Source organism: Glandiceps talaboti, chromosome 8 (assembly GCF_964340395.1).
Source record: "Glandiceps talaboti chromosome 8, keGlaTala1.1, whole genome shotgun sequence".
NCBI lineage: Eukaryota > Metazoa > Hemichordata > Enteropneusta > Spengelidae > Glandiceps > Glandiceps talaboti.
This window is the reverse complement of record NC_135556.1, coordinates 18,760,543-18,778,641: the sequence shown is the minus strand read 5'-3', so window position 1 is coordinate 18,778,641 and position 18,099 is coordinate 18,760,543. Positions and strand designations below refer to the sequence as shown.

At 36.8% G+C, this 18,099-nt stretch overlaps 2 protein-coding genes across 2 annotated transcripts; one reads left to right on the top strand and one right to left on the bottom strand.

Annotated features, from left to right (window-relative positions):
- Nucleotides 1-9,813: 9,813 nt before the first annotated feature.
- LOC144439296 (histamine H2 receptor-like) lies at nt 9,814-10,794 on the top strand. Its single transcript, XM_078128574.1, has one exon. It carries the CDS (start codon nt 9,814-9,816, stop codon nt 10,792-10,794), a length of 981 nt encoding a protein of 326 aa, XP_077984700.1.
- Nucleotides 10,795-15,912: 5,118 nt separating this feature from the next.
- On the bottom strand, nt 15,913-17,394 carry LOC144439295 (F-box/LRR-repeat protein 21-like). The gene has a single exon (XM_078128573.1). It carries the CDS (start codon nt 17,392-17,394, stop codon nt 15,913-15,915), a length of 1,482 nt encoding a protein of 493 aa, XP_077984699.1.
- Between the last annotated feature and the right edge of the window lie 705 nt (nt 17,395-18,099).

The window sequence follows — 18,099 nt, the reverse complement described above, 5'->3', positions numbered from 1 at the left end:
ATAGATAAAACCATTGAATTGGAATACAGAAACTTTACCACTGGACTACAGTGGACTTGTGATTATATATGTGTCATTTTTATCATTTAGATGCTTGCATGTAGTTGAAAACTGTTGTTACGGTTTTACATGCACTAATTTGAATATTTGTGTTACGTTGTTAGAACGTTTCACCATGTGCCATGGTTTCACAAGCGGGCTATCTTGCTGGAGAATTCGCCAAGATAAATTCATACGAATGTCTTTACTATTTCATTGTAAATCAAAGTTGAAAATATTGTTTGTACTTCGATAATTAGGAACATATTTGTAAGTAAGTTAATGAAAACACACGCCTCGACGTACTCCGGCATGTCTCTTCTGCAGGTACACCGTAGCTCCAGAGTAACACTAGCGGTACGGCGAAGGTACACTAGCGGTACGCCTACACGCAGTAACAGAGCAAAGAGTTACGCTCCGTAACTCCAACTCTCAGTTACGGAACGGAGTGTACTGTCGATGTAACTCTCTACACTGAGTAACTCGGCAGAGTGTACTTCTGAAAAATCTAGGTATATCGTTGTACCAGAGAAGCGAGTAACAGCGAAGGTACACGGGAGTACATCTAGAGTTACGCTAAGTGGGGAATTTGCGTGTGTGTAAGTGCACTTAATTGGCTAGAGTCTGTTGCAAGAGGTTGATAGTCAGGGTGTGTATATGTTACTACATCTCCTCTTTGAGTCGTTGGTAACTACTTCACTCAGGCAATTTCACTCAGTCGAGAGGTACTTTCAGAATCACTGCACATTGACCAACAGGATACTGGATACAATGAGATTTATATCATAGCTCAACAGGTGCCAGGTCCATGGAAGAAAGATGAAACTCTAGCACCATAAAATGTAACATATATAGCACAGAAACTGGGCGTTTCCACATACACAAACACATGCAAAACATATTACAATTCATATTTAAATTCCACACTCTACACCTTGAGTCATTTCAAGACTTCTGATTGGAATAAATCTCACACCCGCTTTATGTATCCATACATCTCCAACGTGGAGGTTACCAATATTAATTTATTCTTTAGAGAAGTGTCTCATTAATGCTGGTTGATATCATCAGCTACCAACAGTCACACTTTCATTACAATGGTTATCCTATCTTTAGCCTTGGTCAGCTTATATACAAAGAGTTATTATTATATTACTGGAGATCATTTTCCTTCTATTGTACTGTATCAGCTGTTCCAGGACATATGGTCAAAACAATAACAAGTCGTATAGTTAATACAATAATAAGTAATTTTGTTATCATCAAAACAGTGGATTTCAGATTATTACGGAGCTTTTGGTTTTCAGAATGTTTGAAATGTTCTGATGTTTATGGTTTATAACAGTGTATGTGCCATGTGGCAGAACTAAAGAAAAGAAAACGTATAAGCTGAATCAACATAAATTTAGAGTTAATAATACATTATACAAAAATTGCATCAATTTTATTATTGTACTTTTGTATAATGTATAGTCTCTGTTAATGTCAATTCTATCTGTAAGGAGAGATATTCTACTGTGCTAGAGTAAGGTACATGGGTTTATTAATTCTGACTTTGTATTGGAAGCTAGAACATGACAGAAATGTTTCTCCACTGGCTCCCAATTAAGTGTCGCCAAAACAACTGATAAAACTGCACTACCAAGATTGCAATTAGTTAGCCTCCGAACAAGAAAGTCGATGGTTTGTACAACATAGTCAAACGTGTGTATAAAGTCATGCAATAATAGCGTGTACTATTTTTCCACTGTAAGAGGATGATATTATAGTATATTTCTCCAATTGATATTTTATCGCCTGTAGGTATTCCAAAGATTTAACTCACCCTAGTAGTTCGGGAGTCCTAGGGTTCCCTGTGACGTATTGTTTAAACGGAAGTACGTCATTGACTGTCTGGCACTAGCGGAGTATAACATTTAAAGGAGTCTTTTTTCGCTTCAGACAGTTGAGCGGTTGTCGAAATCCCTTCGTTTATGCAAACTTTTCCATATGTTAAAGTTTGAAGTGAATATGAGGTAAACTAATAATGATATAGTTACCTAGCAAAATCACACTCATTTCCGTGTTTGACTGAGAACATCAACTGAACTGCTTGTATTGTTTTACCTCCAGTTGTCATTCTCCACTGTCGGTTTTTACTAGCTTGACACACTATATATGCTATACTGCTCTACCCTGAAGAAGACCTCCTGTGTGAGGTTGAAACGTTGGTAATAAAGTTTAACGTAGAGAAAAGGACTTGTCATTTCTTTTACCAAACCCTTCTTGTATTGACATTCTGGTGCTAATAACCTCAATTCTTCGTTAATGGCAAATACAATAAACATTACGAAATTTAAACAGTACCAGACCAGCTGCAAACGATAACAGGCTAACTCGAATGGTAGAAAGGTACTGAACTGGGTCAAAGTTCACAAAATTACCTCGACGAATTACCCCCTCTGAGGGTGCTTCACTGGTGCTGCCCTCAACGGGACACCATTATATTAGCATGATTATTTTATAGCACTGACATCGTCTCTAATTGGTAGACAGTATCCTTCGTGAAATCATTATGCATCGTTTTTATCGCTATGAATTTGTATGAAAATCTGATGAGGGCGCTGAGTCGATAACTTTTGTTTGAATCGAGGATGCTGTCACTGTTAAATAATACTGTAAAGTGAGTCAAGATATTGCAAATTGGTAAGTGGAAAATAATCCAAACCAGAAACTGTGTGTGTGTCTGTCTTTGTATGTATGTATGTATGTATGTATGTATGTATGTATGTATGTATGTATGTATGTATGCATGTATGTATGTGTGTGTGTGTGTGTGTGTGTGTGTGTGTGTGTGTGTGTGTGTGTGTGTATGTATGTATGTATGTATGTATGTATGTATGTATGTATGTACAGACAGATAGATAGATGGGTCATGATAGTAATTGGCGTAGATGTTAGAGTATGATGTCTGTTATTTCAGGTCGAATGTAATACCTCGCACACGTGAGTAGTTGAGCAATTACAATTGATGTAGTACCGAGTGCAAATAACGCAGGTGATATGGTTGGCCTCTGTTTGGTATATAAAGTAGGTTAATGCCGTGGAAGCGGGAATGGATTTGAGAACACATTGAAAATTAAGAAATCGCAGTGTATGTGTTACTTCTGTCGATTATCGGTTAGTTTGGTCAGTATACACCGATATTCTTGATTCGTGAAACCACTTTATACGCAGCGTCAGAACGATGTAAGTTGACGTACATTTTATTGAATATCATTTCAACTACTACTTAAGGTTTCATTGAAGATAACGTAAGCTTTTCACCATTGCCAAATTGTTATTGTGTAGTGTCGTTTGACATGGATCACTGTACAATATTGGGATATATGCATGTACTCTTTTTTTGTCGTTTATGATGGTCAACGTCAACACCTTTGTTCAATTCACGTATTAATGTGACTTTACTCTCTCGTTCTTTATGTAAACTTCACGGCAACTAGTCCCATTGTTCCTGCCAGAAATGACGTTTTCCTTACAATGGTCATTTACTAAACTTCTGTGTCTTCTAGTCTTCTGTGTGGCATTATACATTCTCTCAAGTCTGCTGTGTGACACTATCCCTCCTGTCAAGTCTTCTGTGTGGCATTACCCATGCTGGCCAGTGTGTTTGTGTGACACTATCCCTCCTGTCTAGTCTTCTGTATGACACTACCCATGCTGCCCAGTGTGTTATATGGCAATTTCCATCCTGTCCAGTCAGCTGAGTGGCGCTATCCATCCTGTCTAGTGTGTTATGTGGCACTATCCCTCATTTCAGTGTGTTGTATGGCACTTTTTAACCAAATACAGACCACGTCAAAGGATACTATAAAAGGAAAACGCGATGCAAACATTTGAAGAAAAGTATTACTTCGGTTCACCTGAAATCCTTATTACAAACTGCATAATTAACCATTCAATGTTTGAATCACACAACACTTGTTATGACCTTTCTATATTGATCTCATCCATATGGTTGATGATACAAACAAACAATTGCCAACAAAAACCTCCTGAGTATTTCATCACATATAAGGTCATCTCACATACAAAGATTTGAATTATTCATACCGCACAACACGTACGCATCATTTCGACCTTTCGCTCAAGAGTCAGGTCATACGGGTTTTCAATATGCAAACTAGAGATAAACGTTACACTCTATCAAATGTAAAATACCGACATTTCTCTGTAAGTATTCAAGTACGTTCTGTATTAAATCTATAAATAGACGCTCGTTAGTACACTTTGATCTTATAAACCACCTTCATATGACTTTGAAGATTATCATTTCTAACTACTCTTTCTCTTTCATATCGGAATTTATTACCTTTCTTCTCCTTTGCTTTACTTATTTTCAATTATCTGAAAGCAACTTTAACTGTTGTGTGTATGTTTTATTTGTTCTCATTGCCTGTCAAATGTGTAATTACATTGTAAGACTTCAGAAACTGAATGGCACAATTCTAATATTATATATTACGTCATCAAATTAACGAGAGAATACAGACGAGAGAGAGTCTCTGATTCATATTCCAAGAAAAGGCGACAAATATTCAATGCCATCACAAATCCAAAATAATGCCCTTTGAACGAAATTCAATTTGTAGAAGGGGGTGTCTTTCGTCTAATAATTGGTATGTTTGCATTCTATCCTTCCGTAATGCGTCAATCATATATCCTCTCATTAGATAGTACGGCAGAACAGACTATACAAATACGCTTGTTAAACCTTTGTGTCGGGTTATTTAATATTTTAGCAGAATCTGTGCAATGTTAACATCTGGAAATTTTATAATTTATCCTAGTGGAAAATCGCTTGTAAAAGGATGTGGATGCAATTGTAGTAATTACCTTCATTGCTGATGGACACGTATTTGATTGCCCTATCGTTGAAGTCTTTTTATACCTCAGGAAGGCCAATTTGTAGGCGTTCGGACGAAAATATGGGATTTATAGCCTGGTCAATGTACGTCACGACAATGTGCATCTACGTCATGATTGTGTGGTGCTCGAAATGTGAGTCCAAAAGTTCAAAATCTCATCGTGGCTTGTACAGGTATAATCCAACGTTTTCCTTCTTTCAACTGGAAAATATCTGTGACATGGGGTTTTGTGACTACTCATCATGTCCTCACAATGACAAGGTCCTGTATATTACTCTTATTTTTCCTCCGCTTTATCAAAAGAAACATATTTTGGGACAATATCTAATCATAGCGTGAATAAGCCAAGATAATTGCCTTTTTGAAAAGAAGATGTGGATTGCATACCCTGGTCTCTCAAGGTCACAACAACCCTTTTCTACATCATTGGTTTTGCGGTGCTCGATACATATGTTTTTGTTACCTTCGATACGTTTTAACAAAGTAGTTATTAATAACGGTGAAACATGGTTCTAAATAAATGCTATGTACCTTCGAATTCTGGAAAGTGAATCTTCAGATACATATAGTTACCATTAGCAGTATGATATCATGTTGTACACAATGATGCAAGTAGATATATGTTCTAATGACATGTTATATTAAATAGCGTCATTTCTGACTGTGGGTTAAAAGCTTCTCATTGTACAAGAATTTAATAATCATTCCTTTCTGAGTGGTTATACTTATGGCTAATAATATTCTTCTCTGTGATGTTAATTAATCGTACCACGTTCCCAACCATGATGATGGGTCTGCCAGTTCCCCCATTCCACTGTCACAGAATGTACAGTACTTGTCAAATATATTACCCATCTGTTTACGGTGCTATACTAGTGCCAGTCGGTTTATCTCACTTGTGTTGAAAACGTGAAAACTTAAAAATTTGAACTGATTCAGTAAGTTAAAACCCTAAAGCCGTTATTAACACTTGTATACTAAATTTACATAATTACATGTAAATTATGACACTTCACATGCTTCACGTGTTAACTCCTGCTTTCATCTATGTTGAGTGGGTGTACATTTACGTAATGACTTCATTTGAATAAAAGTGTCATTGTCGAATCGGGTTATTGGGTGTATTACCAACGTTTTTTACGTTCTTAAGCCACTAGCACGTAAACAGGCTATATATATCTACTGAGTATAATTTTAATCTAGAGTATTCATGTTTTATCATTGTCAGATTCTACGTGGAATGGATGTATTCTAAGTGTCATTTGTATGTTAAAAAATAAGTTATCAACCATCTTTTTGGATATCATGATAATTACTGACTAGTTTTTGGATTCTTTGCCATGAATGGGGTATACTAGTTGTATCTCACTCCCTGAATCTGATATATAACTGTAGCTTCTAAGCTTTCTTGTAGATGGTTTGTGTGCACTTATGCATATTTTGAAAGTTCGGCACGAGGTAAAAGAATAATTGTCTGGCTCATGCGTTGCTGGGATCAGCTTCAGCTGGACAGGTGCTTTCCAATCAAAATAATGGCGGCCTGCTCCCCTTAAAGAAACTTGGTATACGGCTGTTTTGTTACCTTTTTAAGCAAGCGTGAGCAACATAAAAAAGAAGAAAATATTTTGGCGACTTAGAACATCTGATGACTGTAGACATTGTAAGGTGATGTATTGTGCACGTAAAGTACATTGATTTTGTGATGTTACAAAATGATAAGAGAATGAATGTCTGTCGGGCCTATACTCAATTCTATGGTCAAAGGTTAGAATAACTCTAGGCTATACTCTGCAAATACTAATGAATTGACACGCGACCGTTTTCCCTGGGTGCAAGTCTCTTGAAAACAAGCCAAACACTGGGAGAGGTGTATATGTAACCACTATCTCACGGCAATTCAATGAATGGTTCGATACGATGGTACAAAAGAGCATAGCGATGAAAATATATTACTGAGCAAGGCAGATTATATCTTCAAGTCCAAAATTCTCGAACCCCTTTGTTACTATAAGTTATATCTTCATTCCGCCATGTTCTAAGAAGAACACAGGCTGGATAAACTGAACTTGATTCAATGTTGTGTATATTTCTTTGTATATATAGCTACTTCAGTTCGAATATATGTGAATCATTGTTGTTTTTGATCATTATGTGGTGCCATCAACGTAGATCCTTTGACGCTGTATTCGCTGAAATTAATAACACCTTCGTCAGCATAGATTTATTTCATAATATACTTTTTACGGGGATAGAACGCGGGATAATTAAGTTATCAACTATAGGTCAGTTGTCAAGGTTATGATGTTTGTTGATTCGTTAATTTACAAGAATGGTGAATTATAATTTTGATGTTAAATGACCATCTGCCTCTAAAACCAAGATAATATAATAATCGAAAAAAGAAGAAGAAATATATGGGCTTCAGAAGTACAGCGTCAGATAATATACAACTTGCGTTTTTTGTTATTAGGATGTAGCGGTGTAGTGAACATATTCAACGGATTTCTTTCATTCGCTTAAAGCCATCACGTTATAATCCGATCACTCACGTGACAGTCAAATAGTTGTTTGACTGATTTGTAAGATTTCCCCTTATCGATTGATGAAAGACATTAGATGAACTGAAACATGTTGAATTGAATGTAACGCCTGCAGAATTCCACAAATGTAGCATTTGTGTTACAAATTAAAGTGTTGGTCACGACGTGAGCAAAGTTCAAATTACACTTAATTAACTAGAAAGTTTACATTCTTCAATTGTGCAAAACCTAATGTGTAGTGCTTGTGGCATTTTCTAGTGTGCGATCTACCCTAATTTCAAGACGGATGGAAAATTCAATTTTCTTGTCTATTTTCCTAACATTTCAGCATGACTAGAATGAAGTCTTACTTGATTTGTAAATAGAATAATGAATTTAAGGTTGTCAGGGTTTCCTGTATGTCCCATATGCCTAATGGAACAGCGGTCCATCACAATTATTTTATCGACTTTGACGGTCGTGACGTGAGCACTCGTAAGCCTTAGGGCAAGGGTATCATCGAGATTGACTTATCTTGCTGTACAAGGTTACACGGGTAAATGCTTCCTCTGCTGTAAACTAATTATTTCTCTATTCCGTCACTGGATTGAGTCTAAGGTTTGGTAAACTCCTTGGCAAGATCGATTAATCAATCAATCAATCAATCAATCAATCAATCAATCAATCAATCAATCAAACAACCAACCAACCATCCAACCAATCACCGATCCATCCAAATAAGCAAACATAATCTCAAGCTTACCCTCGATTTGACCCCTCGTTCGGATCCAAAATTGACGCCATGTTGAAAGACACGGATAATTTGTATAATTGATATCATGAACATTTGATATCTCCAAACTTACAAGGCTTTCCTGAAGTGATATCACAGACTTGAAATCTTGTAAAATTTGTATTCAAAATTAATGTATACATTTTAAGGCGTTTCCATGATATTGTACAAATTGTTTTTCACTATCGTACTTTAGTTCTATGCAATATGGGTAAAGATTCAAACGATTTATCTGTAGTAAAGATTGTTGAATACTAGTACTAAACTGTAGGTCAATCTGATTAAAATCTAGTCTGAGAATACGGCTGGATTGCGTTATTTACCTATATCATATCATAAAACTTGTTATCTATTACCTATGTTTCCTTCATGTATTATCGATTGTTTCGATTTTGTTGTTCCGGGAGTGCGAGCCTTCCCCTTTGCGCTCACTTCTGGAACAACAAATTAAATCGAAAACAAAACAAATATACAAGGAATACAGGTAAATAAAAGTGGTCTAGCCGTGTTCCCAAATTAGAATTTAATCCGATTTTATATACTCGAGGCTTACTTGTATGTACGCTATAAGTGTCTCACTGGAGAGAACAGTGCTCGATGCAATATTAAAAGCAGAGAATTATAGACTTAATTCAAAAGAATAAGGCTCTTAAGAATAAGGATGTTAAGGATGATTCTTTTGAATTAAGTCTATAATTCTCTGCTATTAATATTGCATCGAGCACTATTCTCTCCAGTAAGACACTTATACTTATATGAATATATATATATATATATATATATATATATATATATATATATATATATATATATATATATATATATATATATATATATATTATAATTGTATTAAGGGGTACAAATATTATAATTGTATTAAGGGGTACAAACCAGATTCCATTTAAGTAAAATCATTTTTGGTTTTCTCGGATGAAGATAAAACCCCACCATAAACAAATTGAATCAAATTTGTTTTTACCCTTCATCGAACTATTGATCTCGCCCCTTCTATGCCAAATTATTGAAAATAAGCTACAAATTATAACGAACTAACAATTTCAAATGTACAGCAAATCTTCTACAATGATGTAAAATCGATTGCTTAACACACGTTCACTACATAGCTATACCCACGTGACTATTACCTATATATAGCGGATTCCAACCAAACACAACGATTCTTGCTTGAAAAGCTTCATGTTACACACCAGCAGGTAATTAACTGAGCGCACGAGTTAATTCGACATTCGCGACAGGGTTTTGGCGGCTGTCATAAAATGACAAAGTAACTTATGTTAAGTTAACTCCGAATTTCAAGGAATAAGGTATGTTGCTATGTAACGTTGATTCCCCGAGCTCATCTATTCTACTATGAAACTCTCTTCTTCCCCTAGTACTGTACGTATACCTGTTGGCATCAACAAAAATATTTCGGTTACTCAAACTGTCAATGTTGATTGATTACTTCGCATAAACACATTTTTCTCTCTCTATCTCTAGACATATCTGGCTGGATATACACTACTAGTACTGCAGAGCGTTGCTAAGCAATACGATGAATAACACCACTGTCGAGAAAACTGAAACCAGATTAGAAGGAATGCCGTGGAGGTCTGTCTTGTTCGGCTGTATAGGAATAATTGGTGTTCTCGGCAATTCACTAGTGTGTCTCGTATTCCTCAAGGTTCCTAAACTACGAACTCTAACCAATTACCTGATCGTACACCAAGCTATAATTGATCTCTCGACGTCTGTTTTGATTGTTGTATACTATCTCAGTCCGCAGTTCACTTACACCTCCGATTCCCTGGGAGGGGAAATAATCTGCAGAGTATGGAAATCAAACTATCTCGTCTGGTGTTGCTTCCTGGCTTCAAGTTTAAATCTAGTAATCATAACACTGGAGAGATACTACGCTATTGTGTATCCCCTTCATCATGCTACAGTTTTCACAAATACTAGAGTAGCTATGATGCTTGTGACAGAGTGGATCATTGCCTTGATATTCAAGTCATTTAATTTATATGTTCAATATTACAGTCAGGGTCATTGTATGCCAATAAAACAATGGTCATCGCCAACATTTGGTAAATTCGTTGGTATCAGTAATGCGTTCGCTCAGTATTTTATACCATTGATTGTGATGTCTGTGGCGTACATTCGCTGTATCGTGGTCCTGAAACAGAAATCACTTGCTGATGTTCACACGTGCCAGAGTCTAGAGAACGCGCCAACGGATTCTCTGAAACGTGCCCGTCTTAATGTCCTCAAGATGCTAATATTGGTTTTTCTGGCCTACGCTCTATGCTGGGGTCCTAACCAGGTGGTGTTCTTTGCATTCTGCATGGGGGTTCCACTCGACTTTGGCAGTTCACTTTATCATACGACGGTGGTGCTCGGCTATATCAATTCATCAATAAACCCGTTTATTTACGCCTTAAAATACAGGCAGTTTCAGAAGGGGGTTAGGTTGGTTTTCTGTCCAAAGAGCAGTAATACCGTCGCAAATACATCGATTGCTAGGATGGAAACCTAGCTTGCTGAACAGGAATCATACGCAGGTCAAGTCTTGTATGTGAAATTACGGGAACATATTCTTAGTCGTTTTTATATTGTACTAGTAAATTAGACTATCTATCTCTTGGTCGAAATAATGAACATATGTGACAATGAAGTATTTCGGGTAATTTCATACTCAATTTTCATTTTCTGACAACGAAACCTACCTCAAGACCACAGTATTCTAGTTCTACCCTCGTAGAATTCTATTTCTAAAACCAAAATAGTATTGCGTTTGGTATCTACGATATGAAGTTGGCATTTTAACGTACGTGTGGGCATAGACAGCAAAGAGAGAGAATATTTCCACCCCATCATTTCTATGACATATGGAGATCAGAACACAAAATGTATTAAACAATCACAACGATATGTTTCTGGAAGGTCATATAAAGATGTTTCTAGATCACTGACAATTAACACTGTACAATCAGGTCTTATGAAACGTTGTAATTCTTCGGGAATGTATTTGACCGTCAGGCATTGATGGACTGTGACGTTCGCTTGCTAGTATTACCTTTCTTTGGAATGGCTCGAGCACGAAGAATCTAACATCACAGATTGCCTATTATCATGGAGATCAGAGACAAGAAAAGCTACGTCGTTCAGTAATTTACCAAATTAAAACAATGTTTGACAACTGTATTTACTAGGAAATGTTCCTCAGCACAGGGCATTGAGTTTAAATTTGTCAGATAATCAAACCACACCACACTGTGCTGATATTTGAAGAATATTGGAATTCTTTACATTGTGAAAAGAAACATTCGCCTAAAACAGCGGTGGCGTGTTTATCTGAAATTACAAAGTAAGTTGACGACAAATTACTCTCCAGGAAGGCATTGTGGGTAAAATAGGTATAGTCTAGAAGGTAGGATGACTCATCTGTATACAATACAACACCGTTAAGCATAGGAATGTGTTTGATTTTATCAAAAGCACATTTTTATCGTCTGGCTAAAACCAAAATCTTGCCGACATTGCTGTATTTTATCGTTTTGCTCGATAAATATCTCTGTCGGTAAGGTTTTTGTTGAGTCAGACGATAAAATGTAGAACTGTTCGTAAAGTTTTTGTTGAGCCAAACGATAATATGTAGCACTGTTGGTAAGATTTTTGTTGAGTCAGGCGATAAAATGTAGCAGTGTCAGTAAGGTGTAGATGACTCATCTCTAATATCGATGGCATCCATACCTGTCACCTCTGGGTAATTCCATCTGTATTTTGTAGAACTGGTGTCTCCTCTTGAAGATTAAAGCAGATTTTCGACTAATCAGCAATCATGAACAATTTAATATAATGTTAGAATCACAATACAGACATACTGCCTTGAAATTGTACCCTTGATGTGTTTTTTTATATTCATTTCAGTTTTACACACGTTTTGCAATATTACTAGAATCATTGACGTCAAATAAATATTTCATCTTTAGTTTAAAGAAAATAACCAGAGACGCGATGAAGTCTGACAGTGAACTGAATTTTGTAGATGTTTTCACAAGTGTCACTTGCCCTAAGTTCAGTATATAGAGAACACTTTAGCACGAAATTGTCATCAAGTGATACGCAAATCAATGACCAAACACCTAAAGAGACAATTTATGAAATAGTTATTCACAATAACTAGTACGGTCGCCATCATAGTACAATGTTACTTGTTTTAATTAAGTTACTGTTTTGAAGATTTCTTTGATCAAGGCGTATAATTCGTGTGTCGATAAGTAGGTATAATTTAATGTTTCTACTTGAGAGATTGAGATTTCTTCAAATATATGTATAGCATTTTCTATAGGAGAGATTATTTTTAGAATTACATTTATAAAGAAACCACTGCCTTACCGTGGTGTTATGGCAGTAATGCATCACATTATCGGAATATACTCCGGACAAAACTCTCACTTTATATAGTATTATAGATGCATACTACACAATTTACGATTCAACTCATCTCATCGAGATTTCAGTGATTCTCTTCATAAGTTGGCACCAATATGAAGTTTTCTTTACTCAAAATTAAATCATGATTGTTCAACTATTTCATTGTATTGTAAGCTTTTTTTTGCATGTAACTGAGATATCCCCCTCTTATCTGTGAGACTGTATCTCAGATGACTACTTTAGAAAATTGCCTATATATATATATACAGTGTCTTAGTCTCTACCCACGATGTACAAGACAGTTGAAGGATATAACAATAACAAGAACTCGGGTGTCAAATCGATGTTAATCAAAGGTCGAAAAAATTGACTACTCGATCAGTCACAGACGCAATATACTTTAGAAAGGACAGTTCGATAAACAGACCATTAAAATCCAGAAATCGCCCCGGGAATCTTTACCATGAAATAAGTAAGCTTTAACACGTGGGGGATCGCTCCAGGACTATTAGACCAGGACATTTTAGTAGTAAGAAGTCTATTACCAACGAAACCATAGCGTAAATAATTCAGCTATTTTGAAAACTACGAACTCATTATTGTACAAGGGCCCATTGCTCTCAGATGTTACAGTAATGACCTTGTTCAGCATCTAACCAATTCAATTTACTGCCGGATATCGGTGATATAACTTAACCTGATCTAATCAATAACTTCTCCTTTCGATAAATGAGGACTAGAACGTTTCTAATCACCAGACCAGATTTCGCAAGAGTAGCGACGCACCAGGAAGTAAACACGCGAAGAGGGATATGTAGAATTAATGACTAAACTCAATGCATTAGAATGATATTCAGACGTGCATAATTTTAATACGCCACCAACGACCAGACACCCCACCCCGTCAGGGAGTAAACTGACTGTTGATTGCTTGCTTGAAAGCAATAAACACAAGACAATGTTATCACCCATGGAGTCATATAATGATCAATTTGATAATGACTCGGTCTTATCATGATTGAATGTCAAATAAATTATAACACCACTTTGTCTCGTGTAAGGATGAGAGTAAGCTTATCTTTTCAAGTACATTTTTTGTAATGATGTGTTTGCTTGGTAGTGTACATACATACATACATACATACATACATACATACATACATACATACATACATACATACATACATACATACATACACACACACACACACACACATCCATCCACACACACACACACACACACACACACACATACATACATACATACATACATACATACATACATACATACATACATACATACATACATACATACATACATACATACATACATACATACAGAGACGGACAGACAGACAGACAGACAGACAGACAGACAGACAGACAGACAGGCAGACAGACAGACAGACAGACAGACAGACAGACAGACAGACAGACAGACAGACAGACAGGACTGACGACCAACCAAGCAACAAAATGTGGTGTTCGAAATGGTTGAAATTGAAAAGAAGATAAGAATCCACATATTTAATTTAGTAGCGGTCAGCAATCATATTCTATTGAGAGACTAGTAATCAAACAAGTTGCCTCGTATATATTGTGTTGAGAATGAAGGGTCGAATGGTTTGACACCATATGCTTGAAGTCACATTTGAAAGCAAACTGATGAACGTTACCTTTTATTATCCAATAAAAAAGGATCAAAAACATACGATACAAAACACAGGCAAACAGAGAAATGACGCAAGCTGGGTGAACATTCCTTTGACTGAAACTTCAATCCTGTGAAAACTCAATCTAAGCGTCAATTTGAACAAGTATCAAGACTCGAAAATTCGATACAAACATGCATAATACATGCACTAGCACGACGGGAGACCTGTTTTCTAACTGTGCTAAATGACAATCCAAGAAATAAAGGCATTTACATGAACTTTTGGGTTCTGGAGAGTTAATTCATGATTTTACGTCACAAATTCTATGCGATTTACCAAGGTACACCAAATTGAAACTGATCTTTTTCACATTCATTGTTCTAGCAGTGTCCACTGTTGCTTAATATGACTTAGCAGACATGTATATGTATTAGACGAAAAATAAATATTCATGACATTACCTTGAAGGTAATAGGCAGGTAGGGGTCATGAATATTTATTGTTCATTTAATATGTATTCATGTCTCCCAAGTCCCATGACTAGTCGTCTGAAGGTAATTAGGCAGCTACGAGTCATGAATATTCATTGTTCGTATAATGCATATATGGTCAACAGCAAGAGCAATGAAGGTGCGAAAAGGTTTCAATTTGATGTTCTTTGGTAATCGCGCGAGATTTATCATGTGAATGTGAGATCATGAAATGACTCTCCAGAACCCAAAGTTGTTTAAATATCGTTATTTCCTGGAATGGCATGCCCCTATAAAACAGTACATATTTGCAAGTTTTGAATTTTACCCATACAATCCAGTCAATACAATGACTTTGTGGAGTCGTCACTTGAGGTACGTCATTTCCACCCAAGGCATGAGTCGGCCGATCCTCAGGAAGAATCGTATGGTCCAGTTTAGTACTGAGCTGATCTCAAACCAGTAAATGTTCCAACGTTGTACAAATTCTGTATTGTGTCCCTTAGTTCCACGATGACCTCAAGTGACCTTTCTACATACTACAATACTGAAAGGTGTACTACACATTACAAAATATACATAATTATACTTCGTGAATTAAGATTCTCATTAGAGTCCAACATTTGAAGGACTTGAACTTAAAGGCAGTCGATTTCACCACCTGATTACTAAAGTTTGTATATATAATCTTGTTATATTTTTTATTAGTAACTCAATACTTTTACTTTATGTACACAATCTATAGGGTGTTCATCCTGGTCATTGCTTTACATTGAAAAGATATTGAAAATAAATGTAACACGTTAATTTGGAGTTGCTGTGTGTGTCTGATATTATGACAGTTTTAAACTGCATGTGACTGTTATTATCCGTGTTGCACATAGCTTAATGTCATCTTGTTTGAAATTGTCGCCCTTTACTCGAGATTTGTTTCCATTTTTTAAAATTTCATTTATAATAAATTGTGTCACTGAAGCTTGTTTTTACTTGAAAAGACAGAAACTTCCAAGATAGTGACAATCAAGTAGAACGTATATTGACGCCTACACCATGCACCAGGTAAATAAGGCATCAAATGTCCGGTGTAAACTCTCAAACAGTGAAGTACTCATCTGACGGTGCGTGGGAAGGCCTCCAGTTCCTGCCAAAAGCGGCTGAGACCTTACTGTACAGTGCCATCAACTTCTCGCCACGTCTGTCTTTCTCTTCTTTCGTTTTCTTGTTAAGTTCTTGTTGAACTAACTTATAAGTTCCATCTTCGTCCATAGCGATGACGGTTTCATCACCGAATTCATCTGGGTCGATTTCACTGGTACAGATTTTGGCATCAAGGACGTCGAAATAACGTAGTCTTTGACCCACCACTTCAGCTATGGACAGAACTGTTCGTTGGTGTATTGGGCCATGGTGAATAAGACATGACAACTCGGTACACTTGAAAGCAAGTCGGGCCAAATCTTCGTCGATGTCGAAACTGTCTGAATAATCTCGATAAAATTCCAAACTTTCGTTGTAGTATGTTGCGAGGGACTCTAAACAAAGAGGCGTTGACCGAGCATACTTCATGAAATACACGGAAACCACGGGTATCAACGGTTGGAATATGGCCAGAAGATCGTTGGGTTGGATTTGACATGCAAAGGTGAAAAATACCTGTAAGTGTGGATTTTGCATTCTGACGGCTTTCCATGTTTCGTTTGAGATAGGAGACTTCTCGAACTCACCCGGGCCCCGTTGATAGGCGATTAGCACTTTCAGCTTCTGTAGACGTTTGGTCCTTGGCTTGGCAAATACAGACAAAACCATATCTGTAAGTATGCACAGCTGGGTAGAAAACACTGTTAGACATTTGAACTTGTCGAAGCAGACGCTCACCTCAGTTTCCTCTGGAATTTCTAGGATTCGGCATGCCCACGTATCATTGGCATTGGCCAGATCCCAGTAAAGGTTTATTTCCTCAAGGTTGATAATGTTATCATTCATAGCAAGGGTTGTTATGATGGTGAAACCGTTTGGATCCTTGTGTGGCCACGATTTCAGATGGAACTTTCGTAGTCGTTTCAAGTGAAGAACGATTGCATGAACGGGTATCAGGCCTTGCAGAGTGGTTATTGGGCGAATAATAAAGCGGATAACTTTGATAATCTGATGAGCACCGTACACAGCGATGGTCAATGTATCCAACTCATTGCAATTTCTGTAGATGGCACGCAACACGTGTAGGTCAGAGGTCAAAAAGTGTGTTCTCAAATAGATTGCAACAACGGTCACATCACGAAAATATCGGCCGACATTTTCAAGCATCGCCTTCTGGTGCTCCAACGAACTCACATTAAACAAGATGGAGGCTTCTTCTTCGTCCTCAGCAGCTCTAAGGATAACTTCAATCTCGTCCCAGAGACTTGGATGTTGGTACACTTCTGACCAAGAATGACAGACACAGGCAGCTGATTGTCGATCGGTTAGGTTCAGAATCTGAAAAATCTTCAGAAGTATTGTATCAGGTAACTCCGCATAGTTGTACGTGTAGTCATAATCGGACAATGCGGCTGCTTCGTCAGCTCTAGACTCCATGTTGCACTCTCGATCTCATTCGTTGATTACAGAGCCTGAAATATTGCGCCTCTTGCAAGATCGAACATCGTTTAATTGCGACTCACATTTACTGCAGCAACCATTTTTGCGGAATTTGAGTAGTTAGTTTTGTACTTTGCTCTGAGAAATTACTTCCGTGTGTATGTGCGTTCTTTCTTTCCTCAATCAATGTACCGTGTGTGTACGTGTCCCGAAATATTACGAATTTTCTTTTACACCATTTACTCTATAAAAAGGTGGAATGACAGACACCCTTTACTACAACAGCCTCTATCTACTGTGTAATATAAGTGGAATGATTCATAATATTACGAAAAAGGAATGACAGCATTTCCTCTGTATATGAAAAAGTTGTAAACACCTTAGAACTAGAAAGTTCTATAAAAGTGAAATGACAGTGTCTACTCTATACAATATAATATAAGCGGATCGTCTTTACTATTATATGGAAAGTGTTATGACAGCCTCTACTCTATAATCTAAGTGGAATAACAGCCTCTACTCTATATTATAGTTAGAATAACAGCCTCTACTCTATAATATAAGTGTAATGACAGCCTCTACTCTATAATATAAGTGTAATAACAGCCTCTACTCTATAATATAAGTGGGATAACAGCCTCTACTCTATAATATAAGTGTAATGACAGCCTCTACTCTATAATATAAGTGTAATAACAGCCT